The sequence below is a fragment of the Mustelus asterias genome, chromosome 17 (genome assembly GCF_964213995.1).
Source record: "Mustelus asterias chromosome 17, sMusAst1.hap1.1, whole genome shotgun sequence".
Lineage (NCBI taxonomy): Eukaryota > Metazoa > Chordata > Chondrichthyes > Carcharhiniformes > Triakidae > Mustelus > Mustelus asterias.
Window position 1 is genome coordinate 13,362,870 of NC_135817.1, and position 22,886 is coordinate 13,385,755.

Here is a 22,886-nt window from a genome sequence, read left to right on the forward strand (position 1 = left end):
ATTTTGGAAGAAATAATGTAGGGAGGAGTTATACAATAAGTGGCAGAGTCATCAGGAGTATAGAAACACAGAGGGACCTAGGTGTGCAAGTCCACAAATCCTTGAAGGTGGCAACACAGGTGGAGAAGGTGGTGAAGAAGGCATATGGTATGCTTGTCTTTATAGGACGGGGTATAGAGTATAAAAGCTGGAGTCTGATGATGCAGCTGTATAGAACGCTGGTTAGGCCACATTTGGAGTACTGCGTCCAGTTCTGGTTGCCGCACTACCAGAAGGACGTGGAGGCATTGGAGAGAGTGCAGAGAAGGTTTACCAGGATGTTGCCTGGTATGGAGGGTCTTAGCTATGAGGAGAGATTGGGTAGACTGGGGTTGTTCTCCTTGGAAAGACGGAGAATGAGGGGAGATCTAATAGAGGTATACAAGATTATGAAGGGTATAGATAGGGTGAACAGTGGGAAGCTTTTTCCCAGGTCGGAGGTGACGATCACGAGGGGTCACGGGCTCAAGCTGAGAGGGGCGAAGTATAACTCAGACATCAGAGGGACGTTTTTTACACAGAGGGTGGTGGGGGCCTGGAATGCGCTGCCAAGTAGGGTGGTGGAGGCAGGCACGCTGACATCGTTTAAGACTTACCTGGATAGTCACATGAGCAGCCTGGGAATGGAGGGATACAAACGATTGGTCTAGTTGGACCAAGGAGCGGCACAGGCTTGGAGGGCCGAAGGGCCTGTTTCCTGTGCTGTACTGTTCTTTGTTCTTTGTTCTCCCCCCTGCCCCCATCTCCAATCTCCCCTGCCTCCATCTCCAACCTCCCCCCCGCCCCCATCTCCAACCTTCCCCCCACCCCCATCTCCAACCTTCCCCCCCCGCCCCCATCTCCAACCTCCCTTTCCTCTTCACCGGTTTTGCTTGGATCACTAAGGGCGTACCTCGTATGAGTGAGAGAGTAAATCTTGAAGAAAAACACAATGGATATATTTTGTGTAAGAGATGAATGTAAGGCGATCATTATGTTTACTGTTAACTGAACCATCTATATGACAGCTTCTCAGTATTCATTGCCAATATGTTATTGATGTAGAAATCATCTGAAAGGTTTGCAAATTTGACTACGAGACGAGCTTCCATCCACATAAATATACCATCACTGGGGCCCCCTACTTCCAGCCTTGTAACATCACCCAACCTTTAACTCATCTTCTGAAGCCCTCAATAAATACTCGTTACCTCTAAGCTTGATTATTTGAACATACTCTCACATTCTACCTTCTGTAAACTTATTTCTTGTGTCCCGACTCACATCACATCCCACTTCCCTCTCACCCCCATGCTCACTGATCTACGTTGGCTTCCAGTTAAGCAACAACTCGATTTAAAAATTCCCAACCTTGTTTTCAAATCCCACCATGGTCTTCCCCATCCCTGTATCAGTAATATCCTCCAGCCCCAAAACCTTCATTGAGCTTTTGTTGTCTTGAGTCTTTCCTTTTGTGAATTGGTGTCAAATTTTGTTTAATAATGGTCCTGCAAAGCACCTTGTGACATTTTGCTGCATTAGAGGTGCTAAATAAGTACAAGTTGTTGTTGTTGAGTATGACCAGCAGAATCGATGTAATAACGTGAAGTTACCTATCCGCAGCCGAGGCTCTGAGTTCAGAGTACAACATCACAGTGTTTACTATGTCAAGAGTAATGGTTGGGATTGTGATGAAGAGGTGGAACTCATGAGCAATGTGGATACAAACCACAGTGCCACCGTGCATTTGTATAGCGTTGGTAACATAACAATATGTCCCAGGGTGTTCCTCTAGCACGAGCTTCCACCAGCAGACAGAATTGCGTACTGAACCAAGTCAAGAGATATTCGGACATATGACCAAAAAAAATGGTCAAAGAGGTAGCAAGATGTGGAAGAGTGGTAGAGAGGTTTAGGGAGGAAATTCCAGAACAGAGCTCAGGGCTCAGGCAGTTGTAGGCTGAAATAGTGTGGGGTGGAGGAGGGGGTGTGGTTACAGCAGGGCGTTGCGGGGGGGAGATAATTGGGAATACACCTCAGACCAAAGAGGCAGAGTTTGAGCAGGTTACAGGTTGATCAAAGCTCAAAGACCTTGTTACCTTAAACAAATGCAAAAATGTTAATTCTATTATCCTTTAAAGAAGTTATACTGTCAGCCGTCACCCGGTCTCCCGACACTGAAAAGTTTCCTGTCTCAAATATCATTTCCTTTTTAAACGAGTTTGTTACTGATTGGGCATTCCAGGTCTTAACAATCTCTGGGTCAAACTATTTTTCCGAACATCTCCCTTTGATTTTAATTTCAAATTAATTAGCAACTCACTGACCAGAAAGTTTTTTTCCCCCCTTTCAGGGTGAGACAGCTGGAAGATGAGGGCTTTGCGAAGCAATAGTATTTTGTGTGTAAATAATATTTTTAAGCAAGGCATTAATATGATTTGCTAATTTTTCACTTGTAGGATATTTACAAAATGTGCAAGGAATTTTCACACAAAAACTGGCTTGTGTTCTACAAGGAGCAAGGGTAAGAATTGTCCTTTTTCTTCAGTAAGGTTAATTCTTTCTTTAAATGATGTATTCATGTGTGTTTCTTAGCTTGCATTGTGAGTGGGGAACTTTGCTGGCCAGTCATTTGTATCAGGTGACTGTGTGCTAGTCCTCCTCCCATAGATACCATGAAAACTAGGCTTGCTATGTAAGTACACTGTATTTTTATTCTTTCAAGGGATGTGGGCTTTGCTGGCTAGGCCAGCATCGATTACCCATCCCTAATTGCCCTTGAGAAGGTAGTGGAGAGCTGCCTTCTTGAACCACCGCAGTACATGTGGTGTAGGTATACACACAGTGCTGTTAGGGAGGGACTTCCAGCCAGGATGCTAAGTAGCTAGGAGGGGAACTTGTAGGTGGTGCTGGTGTTCCCACGTCTCTGCTGCCCTCATGCTTCTAGATGGTAGTGGCCGTGGGTTTGGAAGGTACTGACTAAGGAACCATGGTGACATTCTGCAGTGCATCTTGTATATATACACAGTGCTGCTACTGTGCATCGGTGGTGGAGGGAGTGAGTGCTTGTGGATGGTGTACCAATCAAACGGGCTGTTTTGTTCTGGATTATGTTGAGCTTCTTGAGTGTTGTTGGAGCTGCACTCATCCAGGCAAGTGGAGAGTATTCCATCACTGTCCTGACTTGTGCCTTATAGGTTCTGGACAGGCTTTGGGCAGTCAGGAGGCGAGTTACTCACCACAAGATTCCTAGTCTCTTGTAGCCACAGTATTTCTATGACTGGAGCAGTTAAGCTTCTGGTCAATGGTAACCCCCAGGATCTTTATAGTGGGGATTCAGTGATGGTAATGCCATTGAATATCAAGGGGCGATGGTTAGACTCTCTCTTGTTGGAGTTGGTTATTGTCTGGCACTTATGTGGTTACTTACCACTTGTCAGCCCAAGCCTAAATAGTGTCTCTAAGTCTTGGACACGGACTGCTTCAGTATCTGAGGAATCATTTATGGTGCTAAACCATGTGTAATTATCTGTGAATGTCCCCACTTCTGACCTTATGATAGAAGAAAGATCATTGATGAAGTAGCTGAAGATAGTTGGGCCTAGGACGTTCTAGGACATTACCCAGAGGAATCTTGCAATAATATCCTGGAACTGAGATGACTGAGCTCCAATACCACAACTGTCTTTCTTTGTGCTAGGCATGACTCCAGCCAACGGAGAATTTTCCCCCAGATTCTCTTGATTCCAGTTTTGCCAGAGCTCCTTGATGCAACACTTGGTCTTGTATGATGTTGAACTGTGTAGACTGGGATAGGTCTAGGTTCAGTCTCTGCGCAGTTACCAAGTAATTAGTCTTAGCTAGGATGACAACACTGGGACTTAGTTATCTATGTGGGGATGGGGAAATCACCAATGTTTGCGGTACCCCTGTAGTCAAATAGCCAATAAACATGTGAAAAAAGAAGAGAACAACTTATTACCTTCCCCCTTATTCTCCGTATAAGCAACGTTTCTCAAAGATTAATGGATGGATTTCAACAAAACCTGGTACACAGCTAGTGTATGGCCCATGGAAAAACCGATTCGCTTTTGGTGAAGATATGACTTAGATGAGGGGAGCAATGGCATGGTAGCTAAATTTGTAGAAGACACAAAGATAGGTAGGAAAATATGTTGTGAAGAAGACGAAAGGAATTTGTAGATGGATATGGATAGGTGAAGTGAGTGGGCAAAAATCTGGCAGATTAAGTATTAATCATAGAATCCTACAGTGCAGAAAGAGGCCATTCGGCCCATCGAGTCTGCACCAACCACAATCCCACCCAGGCCCTATCCCCATATCCCTACATATTTACCCACTAATCCCTCTAACCTACGCATCCCAGGACACTAAGGGGCAATTTAGCATGGCCGATCAACCTAGCCCGCTCATCTTTGGACTGTGGGAGGAAACCGGAGCACCGGGAGGAAACCCACGCAGACACAGGGAGAACGTGCAAACTCCACACAGACAGTGACCCGAGCCGGGATTCGAACCCAGGTTCCAGGAGCTGTGAAGCAGCAGTGCTAATCACTGTGCTACCGTGCCACCCCTAAAATGAAGTGCATTATAGAATCCCTACAGTGCAGAAGGAGGCCATTCAGCCCATCGATTCTGCACCGACCACAATCCCACCCAGGCCCTATTCCCATAACCCTACATATTTACCCTGACTCTAGGGTCAATTTAGCACGGCCAGTGCACCTAACCCGCACATCTTTGGACTGTGGGAGGAAACTGGAGCACCCGGAGGAAACCCATGCAGACACGGGGAGAATGTGCAAACTCCACACGGACAGTGACCCGAGGCTGGAATTGAACCTGAGTCCCTGGTGTTGTGAGGTAGCAGTGCTAACCACTGTGCCACCGTGCCACCCAGTATTATGTGGAAAAATGTGAAGTTGTTCACTTTGACAGCAAGAATGAAAAAAACAGAATGGCTGCAGAATTCTGAGGTGCAGAAGGTCTAGGTATCCTAGTGCATGAGTCACAAAACGTAGTATGCATGTATAGCACATAATTAAAAAGACTGGAATGCCATCCTTTATTAGAAGAGAAATGGAACATAAAACTAAGGATGTTATGCTTCAGTTATACAGGGCATTGGCGAGGCTACATTGTGAATATTGTGCAGTCTCCTTATTTAAGGAAGAATGTAAATGCATTGAAGGCAGTTCAGAAGAGGTTTACTAAATTGGCAAAGAGTCATCTGGACTGAAAACGTCAGCTCTTTTCTTTCCTTACAGATGCTGCCGACCTGCTGAGATGTTCCAGCATTTTCTCTGTTGGTTTCAGATCCGCAGTAATTTGCTTTTATTTTTTTTACTAAATTGATACCTGGAATGAGTGAGTTGTCTCATGAGGAAAGGTTAGACAGGTGAGCTTGTTTCCACTGAAGTTTAGAAGAGTGGGTGGATGACTTGATTGAAGTATATAAGATCCTGAACAGTCTCGACAAGGTGGGTGGAAAAGATGTTTCCTCTCGTGAGTGAGTCCAGAACAGAAGGCACTGTTTTAAAATTAAGGGCTGCCCTTATAGGACAGAGTAAGAAGTTTAACAACACCAGGTTAAAGTCCAACAGGTTTATTTGGTAGCAAAACCTGTTGGACTTTAACCTGGTGTTGTTAAACTTCTTACTGTGTTTACCCCAGTCCAACACCGGCATCTCCACATCATGACTTATAGGACAGAGACAAGGACTTTTTTTATCTTTGAGGGTTGTTTGACTTTGGAATTCTTTGACTCAGAAGGCGGTGGAGATGGGGGTCATTGAATATTTTTAAGACAGAGGAAGATAGATTCATGTTGGACAAGAGGATCAAAGGTTATCAGGGATAGATTGGAATATGGAACTTGAAACACAAACAGGTTAACCATAATCTGATTGAATAGTAGAGCAGGATCAAGGAGCCGAATGGCCTATTCCTGCTCCTATTTTGTATGGGAGCAAATTGACTTTTTCTTTTAAATGTTGTGGCTTGTCTTAGCTGCTGTGTTGGAATTTGTCACAACTGTCAAAACGTGAGCATAGTTTTCAAAGCAGGTTGTTGGTTTAACATGAAGCCTCCTCATAGAATCATAGAGCAATACAGCATGAAAACAGGCCCTTCGGCCCAACCAGTCCATGCCAATCATGATGCCTTCCCAGCTGGTCCCAATTGCCTGCATTTGGCCCATATCCCTCTAACCCCTTCCCATCCATGTACGTATCCAAATGCTTTATAAATGTTGCTATTGAACCTGCCTCAACCACTTTCTCTGGCAGCTCATTCCATATACGCACCATCTTTTGCGTGAAGATCTTGCCCCTCAGGTCCCTTTTAAATCTTTCCCCTCTCGCCATAAACCTATGTCCTCTAGTTTCCAATTCCCCTGGTAAAAAGACAATGTGTGTTCATTCTATCTATGCCCCTCATGATGTTATGGACCTCAATAAGGTCACCCCTCATTCTCCTATGTTCCAGGAATAAAGCCCTAGCCTGGCCAACCTCTTCCTATAACTCAGGCCCACATCCTGCAACATCCTCATAAATCTTCTTTGCACTCTTTCTAGTTTATCAATGTCTTTCCTATAACAGTGAGATGGGAGCTCCGAATAAAATATACATTTTTTTCAACTTTGTAATTACAGAACATCAAGGAAGAACTGTGTAATTGTAATAACGTTGCATTAATATAGTGTGGCAGAGGAATATACTCTGGAGTGAATTCTTTACTTATATATACATATATTTTTATATGTATCCTTTTACAACTTAGAAACATCCCAAAGATCCTTGCAGCGAATTAAATACTTTTGAAGTGTGGCCACTGTTGCAATGTAAGAAACACAGCAGCCAATTTGCACACAGCAATGTGATAATGAATTGGTTGTAAGCTAAATACTGGACAGAACATCAGGGAGAACTCCTCTTCTCTGTGAAGTAGTGCTACGCACAGTGTTTATCAGCCTTCTCCAATATCAATTCCTGTGGACATTGTTAATAGTGAAATTGCATAGTGCCTACTGGTAGTAATTTCAGCGTGGCGAATGTAGACTATTTCCATTGTAAATGACAGTGTAGAAATTAAGATAGTATGGGTGATTCATAAATGGGAGGACCATTATGCCCGTATGTCCATTTTCATTGATCCTACAGTTCCTCTTGAATCTCCTCAGATGACATTTATAGCAGACTGAAAACACTGAGAAGTGCATTTTGGTAGAACTAACGTAGGGGGGAGCTATACGATAAATGGCAGAACCATAAAGGGTGTAGATACGCAGAGGGACCTGGGTGTGCAAGTCCACAGATCCTTGAAGGTGACGCACAGGTGGAGAAGGTAGTGAATAAGGCATATGACATGCTTGCCTTTATAGGACGGGGCATAGAGTATAAAAGTTGGGGTCTGATGTTGCAGCTGTATAGAACGTTGGTTCGGCCGCATTTAGAATACTGCGCCCAGTTCTGGTCGCCGCACTACCAGAAGGACGTGGAGGCTTTAGAGAGAGTGCAGAGGAGGTTTACCAGGATGTTGCCTGGTATGGAGGGGCTTAGTTATGAGGAGAGATTGGGTAAACTGGGGTTGTTCTCACTGGAAAGACGGAGGATGAGGGGTGACCTAATAGAGGTGTATAAAATTATGAAAGGCATAGATAGGGTGAACGGTGGGAGACGTTCACGAGGGATCATAGGTTCAAGGTGAAGGGGGGGAGGTTTAACACGGATATCAGAAGGACGTACTTTACGCAGAGGTTGGTGGGGGTCTGGAATGCGCTGCCGGGCAAGGTGGTGGAGGCGGACACACTGGGAACGTTTAAGACTTATCTAGATAGCCACATGAACGGAGTGGGAATGGAGGGATACAAAAGAATGCTGTAGTTTGGACCAGGGAGCGGCGCAGGCTTGGAGGGCCGAAGGGCCTGTTCCTGTGCTGTATTGTTCTTTGTTCTTTTCAGTGTGTCGATACTACAATGCACAGATGCAGCTGCGTGTCCCACATTTTCAGAAATCTACATTGCATTTTCTCCGTTGTTCTGAAACTGAGAAGTGGAGGAGACAGTCTGTTTGCAGTAGATAAAAGCATGTTAGAGCAGGATGCTTGGTGACAGATTCTTTATTTTGCAGGAATTTCTTGGATGTGTTGGATGTTCTGGAGGGTCGTGCCCATTCCATATCCCTGCCAATCAAAGTGAAATCTGTTCATTTGGTGGCTGAAGACAGATGGCTCCTGGTGGAGAGTAAAACCAATAAGTGAGTACAGCACATCTCCACTTTACAGTCCTGCAACTTGTCAATCGGATATATACTTGTTGGGTCTGTCGTGGGGAGGGTGTTAGAAACAATCATTAAGGAAGGGATAGCTGGGCACCTAGAGAAACTGAAGGTAATTGGGAAGAGTCAGTCAGCATGGTTTTGTGAAAGAGAAATCATGCTTCACCCCGCAAGGGGAGCTTGTAGACACACTGTACTTGGATTTCCAGAAGACATTTGATAAGGTGCTGCATCAAAGGTTATTGTGGAAAATGAAAGTTAATGGAGCAGGGAGTAACATATTAGCGTGGATTGGCTAACTGGGAGAAAACGGAGAGTATATGATGAGTGATCCGCAGATGTCTGTGCTGGGTCCTCAACCTTTCATAATTTGTATCATTGACTTAGATGAGGGGAGTGAAGACAGCAAATGACACAAAGATAGGTAGGAAAGTATATTGTGAAGAGGACATAAGGAGGTTGCAGATTTTTAAAATTCACTTACGGGAAAGGCATCGCTGGCTAGGCCAGCATTTATTGCCCATCCCTAATTGCCATTGAGAAGGTGCTGGTGAACTGTCTTTTAAACTGCTGCAGTCCCTGAGGTGTAGGTACACCCACATGCTGTTAGGGAGGAAATTGCAGGATTTTGACTGGTGACAGTGAAGGAATGGTAATATATTTCTAAGTCAAGAGGTGAGTGACTTGGAAGTGAATCTCCAGGTGGAGATGTTGCCAGGGCTCTGCAATCTTGTCCTTCTAGATGGTTGTGTTTGTGGGTTTGGAAGACATGGTGGCACAGTGGTTAGCACTGCAGCTTCACAGCGCCAGGGACCCGGGCTCAATTCAGGCCTTGGGTGACAGTGTGGAATTTGCATATACTCTCCATGTGTGTATGGGTTTCCTCCAGGTGCTCCGCTTTCCTCCCTCAGTCCAAAGATGTGTAGGTTAGAGGGATTAGCCATGGTAAATGTGTGGGGTTACGGGGATAGGGCGGGGGAAGAGGGCTTGGGTAAGATACTCTGTCACAGAGTCGAACAGATCTCAAAACTTGGCATCCATGAGGTGCTGTGGGCCATCAAAAGCAGCAGAATTGTACTCAACCACAACCTAGTGGCCTGTCATATATCCATTCTACTGCACCATCAAGCCGGGGATTGACCCTAGTTCAATTAAGAGTGCAGGAGGACGTGCCAGGAGCAACACCAGACATACCTAAAAATTAGATGTCAACCTGGTGAAGCTACAATACAGGACTACTTGCGTGCCAAACAGCATAAGCAGCAAGTAACAGACAGAGATAAATGATCCCGCAGCCAATGGTCCAATCTAAACTCTGCAGTCCTGCCACATACAGTTGTGAATGGTGGTGGACAATTAAACAACTCACTGGAGGAGGAGGCTCCACAAATATCCCCTTCCTTAATAATGGAGGAGCCCAGCACATCAGTGTAAGAGATAAGGCCGAAGTATTTGCAACCCTCTTCAACCAGAAGTGTTGAGTGGATGATCCAACTCAACTTCCTCTGGAGATCCCCAGTATCACAGATAGCTGCACCCCTAACCAAGCTGATTCAGTACAAGTTAAACATGGGCAAGGGAACCTCTTACTGGTTACCACGTACCGTACCCTTCAGCTGATGAATCAACACTCCTCCATGTTGAACAACACTTGGAGGAAGCACTGACGGTGGCAAGGGCTCAAAGTGTACTCTGGATGGGGGATTTCAATGTCCACCACAAAGATTGGCTCGGCAGCAGCGCTACTAATCAAGCTGGTCAGGTCCTAAAGGATATATCTGTTACACTGGATCTGCGGATGGTGGTGAGGGAACCAACAAGAGGGAAAAACAAACTTGACCTCATCCTTACCAACCTGCCAGCTGCAGATGCATCTGCCGATGACAGTATCGGTAAGAGTGACCACCACACAGTCCTTGTGGATACAAAGTGCCACCTTCACATTGAGAATAACCTCCATTGTGTTGTGTGGCACTATCACTGTGCTAAATGGGACAGACTTCGAACAGATCTAGCAACTCAAGGCTGGGCATCTATGAGGTGCTGTGGGCCATCAACAGTAGTAAAACTGTACTCCAGCACAATCTGCAACCTCATGGCCCGGCATATCCCCCACTCAATCATTACCATTAAGCCAGGGGATCAACCTTGGTCCAATGGAGAGTGCAGGTGGGCATGTCAGGAGCAGCATCGGCATACTTAAAAATGAGGTGTCAACGTGGTGAAGCTACCAAACAGGACTAATTGCATACCAAACAACATAAACAGCAAGTGATAGACATGCCGAATAGATGAGATCTAAGCTCTGCAGTCCTGCCATATTCAGTCATGAATGGTGGTGGACAATTAAACAACCATTTGTTTCCCCTACATTGGGGGGCAATTGTCCAAGTGCAGTTTGAGACTCTATTCAGTTCATGTGATCTCTGACGGCGTTTAAGATTTTTGTAGTTGTCCTCTCATCATTTCTCATCTTCCTGGTTTTCTGATACTTATTTCTTCAAACTTTCAAGCCCTGTGCTCCCCAGTTTGAAATCTGGCCAAATTGCATAAACACTGGACACGCTGCATAAGCTTTCTTAATTAAAGGAGTTTGTTATTTTCTTTAACCTTTGAGCCTTATTAATTCACTACTGTCAAAGAAAGACTTGGCTCAAATCGTTTCAAACGGGAGCTTGGCACCTTACACCTTTGTGCACTCCTGCAACAGAGAGGTCAATTGGAGAGGGAAACCCGCTGAGCCATAACTTGCCCAAGTCTGATTCACAAATCAGATTTTGCATCTGTCTCCGGTATCTCTTCTCTCACTCTCTCTCTAGATGTGTCCAGACACACCTAAAGGAGAAAGGATGATCCCAATACCAGGCGGGATAGCTGGATTAAGGATGGGAGTGAAAAGTCATAAATCTGTGTTGCTAACAGTGGCTCAGATCTTCTGGTCTCTGGATGATCAGAGACTGGATCTACCTCCCAAAGTATCCCTCAAAAGTCCCAATGGGAGGTCTCCATGAGAAGTTTGTACTTTCGATGCCCCTCGCTCCCCAGGACCCTGCGAAAAGGTCTCCGCCTCTGAGTTAAAGTCAGGTATTTCGGACAGTCCTGATTTACTTAGTCTGATAATTACCCAGGACGCGTGAGATAGAAAAATCCTAGTCTAACTTCTGCATTACTGTACAACTGAGACCCCAACCACTCCCCCCCACCCCCCCCCCCCACCCCACCCCACATTTACGCCCCCCTTTGGACAGGTTTAAATGTCCCAAAGCTTTGGGACGCTTAAACTCTATTTACCTGAATTTGATGGCTAGTGCCTTAACAAGGGCGCATTGTCTCTGTGCGGAACCTCTTACTGATGGTTCTGAGTTTCCTGCACTGTGAGTTATGCATGATCCTCTATCAGATAATTGCCTGGAAAATTCGGAGGAAGCCAAGTGGATATTTTTTAGTCTAATCAGAAGATTTGGGCCAAAAATTCCAACCTGAACGAGACCTTCCAGAGACCAGAAGATCTGAATTCCAACCTGAGCTGTGGTTCCAAATGCTTTCCAAATTTAAGGAGGCTCCTATCCCTATGAAGGTCGCTTTTATCATCAATAAACTCGGAGTATCATGGGGTTCACCCCCAACTCTCCAGTCTAATTTAATCTCGCTGAAATCACTTTCCCACACAATTAGCAAATGAGCTGTTTTTACATCTTACAGGAAGTTTCTCCTGACGAAGCCAATGCACATTGAATCTGACTTGTCTGGAGTTTGTCAGCTGCACGTGATCGATGAGGATCCAGTCAGCACAGGCTTTGGGTTCACAACGGGTAAGTGATCTGCTCAGGAATGAAAAAAGATATCTTCATTTTCTGTTTGTAATCTCAAGAAGCTGTAGGCAGCTTTAGACCACTTGTGTGTGAAATACACATGGTATATGAAAGGTGAAGTCTTTGCTTTGCTGAGTACCCCATGTATTAAGTTTCTGAAGGGGCATGGGGAAATGGGGTGAGAGAGGCTACAGGACTTGATGCCAACCAAAGCCAAGGACCAGAAAGGAAGAATAAGAATTGCAAAGGATAGGTGACACCTCGAAACTGGTTGCAGGTACTTCAGTCCACATTCAATAAGGGCAGTCACGAAGGAAGTCTCATTCACTTGCTGCAGAGTAGCAAGAGGGGATGGTCCGACATGTCATAGCTCCCTCTGGTCTCCACAATACCCATATTGCTTTTTGAATGGGCCTTCTCTGCTTCAGTTTCACTGCATTAGGTTGGCCAACCCTCCAGAACTGGTCATGGGTCTCCATGAGTCACAGATCAAATCTCCAGGGCAATGCAGCAAACAAACCCAGCAGAAAATTCATGGTGCCAACATCGAGAATTCTATCAACACTTTATTTGTTCATTAGTTATAAAAATGTTGGAGATGTAAATAAGATTACTTAGAATCTTAGAATCTTGACTGAAGGTAAAGTATGATTCAGTCAGATAATGAAGCATCAGTTCTATTTCCATTTGGTTGGGAGGGTTTGGAGTCAGATAACCGTGGTGGTGGGTGGCAGGATGCAGGGATGGCTAACGGGAGAAGGTCATGTGATAATCCTTCAGGAATGTGGTTCAGCCGAAGTTGGAATCATAGACTGCATGTTGGATCTGGTGAACTTTGGGTCCGGGGAGAATTTTCTCTCACCTCTTGCAGACCATTGTGCAGTGTTAGCCGAGCCGTGGCCAGGGATGATGAATTTTACTGAGGTACCTGTTTAATTCGCCTGTCACTAGTTAAAACTCCTAAAAGAGGGATATGGAATTAAGGCGAGTAAATGGAGACAGTTGACAAAAAGAACAGCCAGAATCAAATTGAATGGCAGAACAGGCTTGAGGGGCTGAATGGCCTCCTCCAGTTCCTATGTTCCTAAATCGGGCACTTATAATTCACAATGAAGTGGGCAGTGATGTGTTGCTATATTATTTGTCACAGCTCTTACTCACAGTCTTCATGGCAATGGCCTGATGGATTATTAGACTCTCTGGAGCTGTAGGTTGTTTTGGAATAGTGGTCAATGTCTTTCACTGGTAAGGTGACTTTGAGTCAGCCAAAATATTGATCTGTGCAAAAGGTAAGAAATAAGTTTGTTGCAGTCTCTCTCAAACACCACAAAGCTGAAATCTGCAGCTGAGGATGTGCTGAGGGACAATGTAAACGTAGCAGAGCGTTCAGGCTGCAAAGCGCAATTGTTTTAAGATTCTTAAGAATGAGAGTGCTTTTATTGCCCATCCCTAATTGCCCTTGAGAAGGTGATGGTGAGCAGCTTTCTGGAACCACTGCAGTCTGTGGTGAAGGTACACCCACAGTGCTGTTAGGAAGAGAGTTGCAGGATTCCCATCCATGGAACCACAGAGAAGCTGTGGCACAGAAGAAGCCATTCAGCCCATCAATTCTGATAAGAATTAAAAACAGAAAATGCTGTGAATATTCCGCAGGTCAGGCAGCATCTGTGGACAGAGAAACAGAGTTAACATTCCAGGTCGATGACCTTTCACTAGAACTCAGGTAAGTGGGAAATGAAATAGGTTTTGAGCAATTGAAAGAGGGGTGGCTGGGAGGAAGAACAGTTAACTGGAGGGTCTGTGGCAGGGTGGAGGGCAGGAGCGATTAAATAACCCTGGTACAAAAACCAAAGAGTGGTAATGGGTGCAGTAAAGAAACAAAAGAGGAGACTCGAGGAGGTGTGAATGGCAGCCATCCAATACAAATTTAGAAAAAAAACAAACCAGCCAAAAAAAACTGAAAACAAAATGTGGGCGGAAGTTAGGGTTGTTGAATTCAGTGCGGACTCCAGAAGGCTATAGGGTGCTGAGTACAAAGATGAGCGCGCAGTTCCTCAAGCTTGCATTGTGTTTCATTGGAACACTGCAGCAGGTCAAGGACAGAAAGGTCAGAGTGGGAGCAAGGTATGTCATTTTAATTTTCAACTGAATCTCAGATTTCCACCATCCGCAGTATTTTGCCTTTGGTATTCGTGTGGTAACCGTAGCAGCCAGTTGACATGCAGCAAGATCTCACCAGAAGCAAAAGGGATAATCTGCTTTGATGGTGTTGGTTGAAATGCTGGACAGGACAGAGTCAGTACTCCAGTCATCCTTTGGAGGGAGCTCTGGAGCTCTTAAACCCCTGTACAGTGTCAAAGGAAAAGTTCCCTTTCGGCAAAAGAGACCTTGGATTCATTTTAAATAGAGAAGGTCACCTTTAATGTTGGAACACTCCCTCATGACTGAGCCCAAATTTGAGCCTACGTCTGTCATCGAGTTTGAACCCTGACTGAAAAGGTGTGAGGGTACGACTGTCTGAGTATTATTCTGTTTATTGATTCTAAACCTGCTGTTCATGAGTCAAGACTGATAGCTTTCCCCCTCGTTGATTTTAGCCCTGGAGCTCTCAAGTCCCTGTACAGTGTCAAAAGAAGAACTATCCTCAGAAAATCTGAGTGTAGCCCTTGGCCAGAAGATTGTGTCTCCAAGTCGGATTCTATCTGATGAAAACAACTACGCAACAATTGTTGTTGGGTTTCCAGATCTCATGGTAAGGGAACAGATTTCAGCTCAGTAAGAAGTTTTCAGTTGCCTGTATAATTTAATACCTGACAAGTGAATGGGGCTGATTTTTAACTCGCTGAGTTTAATACTGGCAATGTGGATTGATCACCAGCTTTTTGAAAGTGCCCACTTTCAATTTCCACTTTGATTGATTTCAATGGAGAGGAACACAAGTGGTTTAGATAATGGAACAACCAGTCAGCCAGGTTGAAAATCTATCTCACTAGCTCTTTCTAAATGATTAGGAATTTGTCTTCTATCTTGATTAGGTTGATTGGCCATGCTAAAATTGCCCCTTTGTGTCCTGAGATGCATAGGTTAGAGGGATTAGTGGGTAAAATATGTAGGGATATGGGGGTAGGGCCTGGGTGGGATTGTGGTCGGTGCAGACTCGATGGGCCGAATGGCCTCTTTCTGTACTGTAGGGTTTCTATGATTTCTTCCTTTGTTCTTTCACTGAATTGTTGAAGTGATGCTGTTTGCTCAGAGATTGCACATTTAGTCATTGCTGTGTTATAGAGTCACAGAGGTTTACAGCATGGAAACAGGCCTTTTGGCCCAACTTGTCCATGCTGCCCTTTTTTTTAACCACTAAGCTAGTTCCAATTGCCTGCATTTGGCCCATATCCCTCTATACTCATCTTACCCATGTAACTGTCTAAATGCTTTTTAAAATACAAAGTTGTTCCCGCCTCTATATCCTTTGGCAGCTTGCTCCAGACACTCACCACCCTCTGTGTGAAAAAATTGCCCCGCTGGATCCTTTTGTATCTCTCCCTTCTCACTTTAAACCTATGCCCTCTCGTTTTAGACTCCTCTACCTTTGGGAAAAGATGTTGACTATCTAGCTGATCTATGCCCCTCATTATTTTATAGACCTCTATAAGATCACCCCTCAGCCTCCGACGCTCCAGAGAAAAAAGTCCCAGTCTATCCAGCCTCTCCTTATAACTCAAACCATCAAGTCCCGGTAGCATCCTAGTAAATCTTTTCTGTGCTCTTTCTAGTTTAATAGTATCCTTTCTATGATAGGGTGAGCAGAACTGTACACAGTGTTATTCCATCTACTAGGGTAAGGCAAGCACACCCATAGCAAGACGATCACTCTAAATTCTTAAGATGCACATAAGATGGGTGAAATGGTGAGGCTGCACTCTAGCATAGAGCATTTCACCATTATTTACAGGTTTAAGACACCAGTGTTAATGCGCTATCTCCTACTCACCACCAGCCAAATCCTCCTACACAATTTGAACCTTGATATTTTGTTCAGGAGCATTTAATGTTCACTCACTATACTCGGGAAAGGAGAGCCCATCCAGCCGAGCCTACTCCACCACTCAGCCCATCCTACCCCACCACTCAGCCCATCCAACATATCCTACCCCAGCTCATCCAACCCATCCTACACCACCCCTCATCCCATCCAAAACTACTAACTGTAAAGCCCATTCATCCCAAACCACTCAAACATCCATTGTACATTTTACTGATGCTCAGTTCTTGGATAGGAATTTACCTGGTAGTGCAGTCCAAGAGCACGCAAACTTCAAAGTGTACAGTTTGAAACTTGGGAACAAGTTGGAAAACCAAGTGTTGGTGTTTCCATGATTTGTAGTTGTGCTGTTACCCTGCTGAGGTCCATGATACAGGTGTACCACCTGCCCTATTCCTCCTCTCTGCAAATCCATCCATTTACTTTTCCTGCTTGTGTTCATTAGTTCTTATCAGTTGAAAGAAATTGCAGCAAATACATGTTTTGACAATTGCACAGGCAGAATGAATCTCTTGACCAACAGTTTTGATTTGCATTTTAGTAACTATTATCTCTTTTGTGGATTACTGAATGCTAAAATGTGCCCCTACAGTCTCCCAATGAGGTGTACACGTGGAAACGAAGGACTCAATTGGACAGTTCTGCTGCTGGCTCCACAAGGGATAAGTTCTTCAGCGGGAGCCATCAGTCTGGGAATGTGAAACAAGCCAACTGCATAACTCTGACAGGAGCAAACCAGGTGATTCGTGCTGTTGCTGCTGGAGAAGTGCCAGTTAGCGAAATCTACCCAAAAGGTGAGTGGTGCTGCTGAAGTTCTGCACACTGTCCCTTCAAATAGAGGGATTATCATGTCAGACACTGAGTCAAATAAACAGATCATCTAAGAACAGAACCACATTCATAGTTTTCAACATGAACCCTGGAATCTGCCTTCCACTCTATCCCATTTACCATCCAATCTCCTTTCCTGGCCTTTCTCCTTTTTAAATTTGCTAACCTTTATCAAAAGAACCCAACAGCAGTCCTCTGCCTTTGCAAACTACTGTCCCCTATGCAACTTCCTTATCTAATGTGCTTCAGGGAAGGAAATCTGCCATCCTTACCTGGTCTGACCTACAGTTGACTAACTGCCCTCTGAAAAGCCTGAGGAGCCACTCAGTTCAAGAGCAATTTAGGATGGGCGACAAATGCTGGCCTTGCCAGTGACGCCCACATCCCATGAAAGAATAAAGATTTCAACACAGGTGACCATTTTCCTCCAAAGCCTCCCTTCCAGTTGTAGAGACCATAAGGCATAGGAGCAGAATTAGGCCACTCGGCCCATCGAGTCCGCTCCGCCATTCAATCATGGCTGATGTTTTTCTCATCCCCATTCTCCTGCCTTTTCCCCATAACCCCTGATCCCCTTATTAATCAAGAACCTATCTATCTCTGTCTTAAAGACACTCAATGACCTGGCCTCCACAGCCTGTGCGGCAAAGAGTTCCACAGATTGAGCACAGTATCTGCAGCAAATCTTTTCATTCCACTCCCGCACTAGTGCATTGTGAGTTCTCCATGGCCCTTTCCTGTTCCTTGAGCACACAATATCCATTAGTAACATTGTACACTTACATGGGATCAGCTCCCAAATGGATGTTGATGACACCTAACTCCATCTTTTGTTACACCTCCACTGACTTCAGTATAACATCTTCAATGGGCTGCATTATCCTTCAGCTGAATATTTGACAAAACGAAAGCCAATGGGTTTTTCCCGTCCAGCCCACCACGGAAATCATAGCGGATGGAACGCAGACCACGCAAAGGTCAGTTGACCTCGGGCGGGATTTTCCTGTCTTGGGGCAAGTGCGTCTGGAAAATCCTGTCTAATGTCAATGACCCCTTCCAAACACCTACCGCGAGTGTGATCCCATTGTAACTGTGGATTCTTTAGAATGACAGCAGCCGTTCAGTTTCCTCCAGAACCAGTTTACTTTTAAAATAAAAAATAGCTGCACAAATGAATCCTGCAGCTGAACATGAAAAACTGATTTCATTTATATAGCACCTTTACATGGTCATGGCATCCCACAGTGCTTACCAGCCAATGAAATAGTCTTGACTTGTAGTCACTGTTGTTAAAAAACAGAACGTTTCCAAAAACAGTAATGAGACAATAACCAGATTATTTGGGTCAGTGGTTAGGAGAGGGATATATAAATTCAAGTGGTTGGATATGAACCAGGGAGGAGCTGCTTGTTCTTTTTCGAAGAGTGGGATCTCATAGAATCATCATCATTGAATCCCTACAGTGTAGAAGGAGGCCATTCAGCCCATCAAGCCTGCACCAACTCTCCAACAGAGCATCTTCACCCAGGCCCACTCCCCACCCTATCCGCAAGCCGCACGTATTTACCCTGCTAATCCCCGTAGCCTACACATATTTGGACACTAAGGGGCAATTTACCATGCCAATCCACCTAACCTGCACATCTTTGGAGTATGGGAGGAAAGCGGAGAACCCAGAGGAAACTCATACAGACGCGGGGAGAACATGCAAACTCCACACAGACAGTGACCCGAGGCCAGAATTGAACATAGGTCCTTGGAGCTGTGAGGCAGCAGTGCTAATCACTGCGTCACCCTGCTGCCCCTCTCCAGAGTTCCAAAGTATGTTCCCTCGGACAATGCTTTCTGTACTATCCTGCAAAAGTCAACCTGGATTCACTCTCTTTACTTGGAACTTGAACTCGAGTTTCTGCCTCAGAGGAGAGACTGACACTTGAGAAATAGAAATGTTTTGAGAGATTGCAGATACACTTCAGTCAGAAATGTGCACTTAAATAATGGGGAAAACATCAATCTGCCCTCTACTTGACTTGGAGATCTGCTCAAGGACACCTGACCTCTATTTGACTCAGATAAGCACAGTATTGACATCTGGCAATCTTCAAGCTGAACACTCACTAAATTACCCAGTTACACTTCAGCAGCCTATAATGCAGTTAATAGTGGAATATTTATAATGCAGCAAAAAAGGTATTGTAATGTTGTTGCTCTTTCACGTTCAATAAGAAGAGAAGCTTTTGCCCCGCTCTAATCACCAGTGCTATTGTTTCCTTTTCCCATAGATGTAAAGCCTCCAAACAATGCAGGATTCTTGGAAGTAACTGATCTGAACTCCAAAAAGATTAAATATATCCCCATTCCAAGGTGAGCAAAGTCCAGAAACACAGGAACAGGAGGAGGACATCCAGCCTCTTGAGCTGGATCCCCCCAAATATGTTAAATCTTGCCTGATTTATATCTAAATTCCATTCACCTACCCTGGTTCCTTGCCTATCAAGAATCAAGCAATGGATGTTTTGTCCAAAGATGTGCGGGTTAAGTTGATTGGCCATGATAAATTGACTCTAGTGTCAGGGGGATTAGCAGGGTAAATATGTGGGGTTACGGGAATAGAGCCCGGGTGGGATTCTGGTCAGTGCAGACTCGATGGGCCGAATGGCCTCCTCGATGGGCCGAATGGCAGTATAGGGATTCTATGATTTTGACATTTTAATTAATCCTCAGTAGTTTTCTGCAGGAGAACGTTCTAGATTTTCACTTTCGTATGAAGGTGTATTCCTAGCTTAGTTCCTAAATAGCTCGGCCCAAACTTCAAAGGACATAATTTATATTTATTTCAGGTACAATCTACGACTCATCGATTGAAAACTGTGAGGTGCACATCCACCGAGTTTCTACTTGTGGGGGAGAAGAAAGAACAAAACTGGGGAATGGAATCATAGAATCTTACAGTGCAGAAGGAGGCCATTTGGCCCATCAAGCCTGCACCGACCACAATCCAACCCAAGCCCTATCCACTTATGCATTTACCCTAGCTAGTCCCTTTGGCACTAAGGGGCAATTTAGTGTGGCCAATCCACCTAACCCACACAGCTTCAAACTGTGGGAGGAAACCGGAGCACCCGGAGGAAACCTACACAGACACGGGGAGAATGTGCAAACTCCACACAGTGACCCAAGCTGGGAATTGAACCTGGGTCCCTGGCGCTGTGAGGCAGCAGTGCTAACCACTGTGCCACCGTGACGCCCCGTGATTATTAATATAAAACTGTCACCAGTAAATCCAATTGGGAATCCAGGTGGAACATCTTTGCAGCCAACAAGTGAGGAGAATGTGGAGCTCATTGTCACATGGAGAGGTTGAGATTAACTTAATGGGGCATTTAAGAGGAAACTTAGTAAGTACAGGAGGGAGACAAGAATAGGTTTTTAAAATAGGGTTAGATGAAGAGGGCTGGGAGAAGACTCATTTCGCACATAACTACCAACATAGACCAGTTTCTGTGCTGCATGTGCTCTGTAACTTTTCCTATCAGCATCCTGGGGGTTACCGTGTACCAGAAACTGAATTGGACTAGCCAGATAAATACTGTAGCTACCAAAGCAGGTCAAAGGTTAAGAATCCTGCAGCAAAGAAACTTGCCACACTAAATTGCCCCTTAGTGCCAAGGGGACTAGCTAGGGTAAACTCATCAAAGACTATTTCCTCGGGTGGATGGAGCTATTACAAGGGGGCATAACTATAGGGTTCGTGGTGGGAGATACAGGAAGGATATCAGAGGTAGGTTCTTTACGCAGAGAGTGGTTGGGGTGTGGAATGGACTGCCTGCAGTGATAGTGGAGTCAGACACTTTAGGAACATTTAAGCGGTTATTGGATAGGCACATGGAGCACACCAGGATGATAGGGAGTGGGATAGCTTGATCTTGGTTTCAGATAAAGCTCGGCACAACATCGTGGGCCAAAGGGCCTGTTCTGTGCTGTACTGTTCTATGTTCTATGTACCTCCTGACTCCCCAAAACCTGTCCACAATCTACAAGGCACAAGTCAGGAGTGTGATGGAATCCTTGCCTGGATGAGTGCAGCTTCAACAACACTCAAGAAGCTCAACACCATCCAGGACAAAGCAGCCTGTTTGATTGACACCCTTTCCACAAACATTGAGAGGCATAGATCGGGTGGACTCTCAGAGGCTTTTTCCCAGGGTGGAAATGTCTGCTACGAGAGGACACAGGTTTAAGGTGCTGGGGGGTAGGTACAGGGGAGATGTTAGGGGTAAGTTTTTCACACAGAGGGTGGTGGGCGAGTGGAATCGGGTGCCGCCAGTGGTGGTGGAGGCGAACTCAATAGGGTCTTTTAAGAGACTCCTGGATGAGTACACGGAGCTTAATAGGATGGAGGGTTATAGGTAGGTCTAGAAGGTAGGGTTCAGCACAACTTGTGGGCCGAAGGGCCTGTTTGTGCTGTAGTTTTTCTATGTTTCTATTCAATCTTTCCACTAATGATGAACAATGAGAGCCATGTGTACTCATCTACTTGATACACTGCAGGAACTCACCAAGGTTCCTTTGACAGCACCATCCACACCCACGATTTCTACCATCTAGAAGGACAAGAACAGCAGATTCCTGGGAACACCACCACTGTTCCTTCACTGTTGCTGAATCAAAATCCTGTAACTCCCTCCCTAACAGCACTGTGGGTGGACCTATACTACATGGACTGCAGTGGTTTAAGGAAGCAGTTCTCCACCACCTTCTCTAGGATAATTAAGGATGGGCAACAAATACTGGCCTAGCCAGCAACACCCACATCCTACAAGTGTTTTTTTTAATTCACTGCTGGCAAAGGAAACTCTATGCATGGACCACCCATTTAGAAATGTGCTCCGCCAGTATTAGCGTTTTAACTCACTTTAGACCATAAGGTATAGGAGCAGAAGTAGGCCATTCGACCCATTGTGTCTGCTCCGCCATTCAATAATAACATGACTGAACTGTTACGATAATCCTCAACTCCATTTTCCTGCCTTATCCCCAAAATCCTTGATTCCCTTACTGATTGAAACCCTGTCTATCTCAGTCCTGAACATACCGAGTGACCCGGCCTCTGCAGTAAAAAAATCCCACAGATTCACTACCCTCAGACCCTATGGCTCAGAACTGGCCAATTGAATCATAAAATCATAGAATGATTACTGCCTACAGTGCAGAAGGAGACCATTTGGTCCATTGAGTCTGCATCGACCACAATCCACCCAGGCCCTGTCCCTCTAACCTCACGTATTTACTCTGCCAGCCCGCTGACACTATGGGTCAATTTAGCATGGCCAATCAACCTAACCTGCACATATTTGGACTGTGGGAGGAAACCAGAGAGCACCCATTCAGACAGGGGAGAACATGCAAACGTGAAACTCCAGTCTTTTCACACTGGGCTGGCTGTGCTGATATTATTCTTTTTCTTCCTTGCAGTGTGCTGTCCATCTCTCCATACACTCAGTGGTTGTCTAAAATCTCAGACACAGATGTTCTGATAGCACCCATGGGAGCTGGAGGAGTGGTGACGGTGGATCTGGGAGGGCATGTGCGAGTTTGGGAAACCGGATTTGATCATTTACAGCGCTCCCTGCTGGAATGGAGAAACATGATTGGACAGGAGGATGGACGACCCCTACAGGTTGGGAATCATTTACAATAAACTTAATGGTTGACAAGTTGGAAATAAACTTGTGTTGTTTCTGAAAGAAAGGTGTATTTATAAAGCACCATATGTGACCTCAGGAAATCTTACAATGTATGCAGCAATTAAGTAATTTTTGCGGTGTACTTACTGATGGGGTGTATGAAATGCGGCAACCATTTTTGTACAGCAAGATCCAACG

General features: G+C 45.0%; 1 protein-coding gene across 1 annotated transcript in view; it reads left to right on the forward strand.

Moving 5' to 3' along the window:
• The window catches only part of vwa8 (von Willebrand factor A domain containing 8), a 375,899-nt gene that overhangs the window by 248,913 nt on the left and 104,100 nt on the right, over positions 1 to 22,886 (forward strand). The window contains exons 31-37 of the mRNA XM_078232307.1: positions 2,478 to 2,542; positions 8,170 to 8,295; positions 12,019 to 12,128; positions 14,726 to 14,880; positions 16,763 to 16,964; positions 19,284 to 19,365; positions 22,477 to 22,681. Coding sequence (XP_078088433.1) covers positions 2,478 to 2,542; positions 8,170 to 8,295; positions 12,019 to 12,128; positions 14,726 to 14,880; positions 16,763 to 16,964; positions 19,284 to 19,365; positions 22,477 to 22,681 — 945 coding nt within the window. The remainder of the gene's footprint in view (positions 1 to 2,477; positions 2,543 to 8,169; positions 8,296 to 12,018; positions 12,129 to 14,725; positions 14,881 to 16,762; positions 16,965 to 19,283; positions 19,366 to 22,476; positions 22,682 to 22,886) is intronic.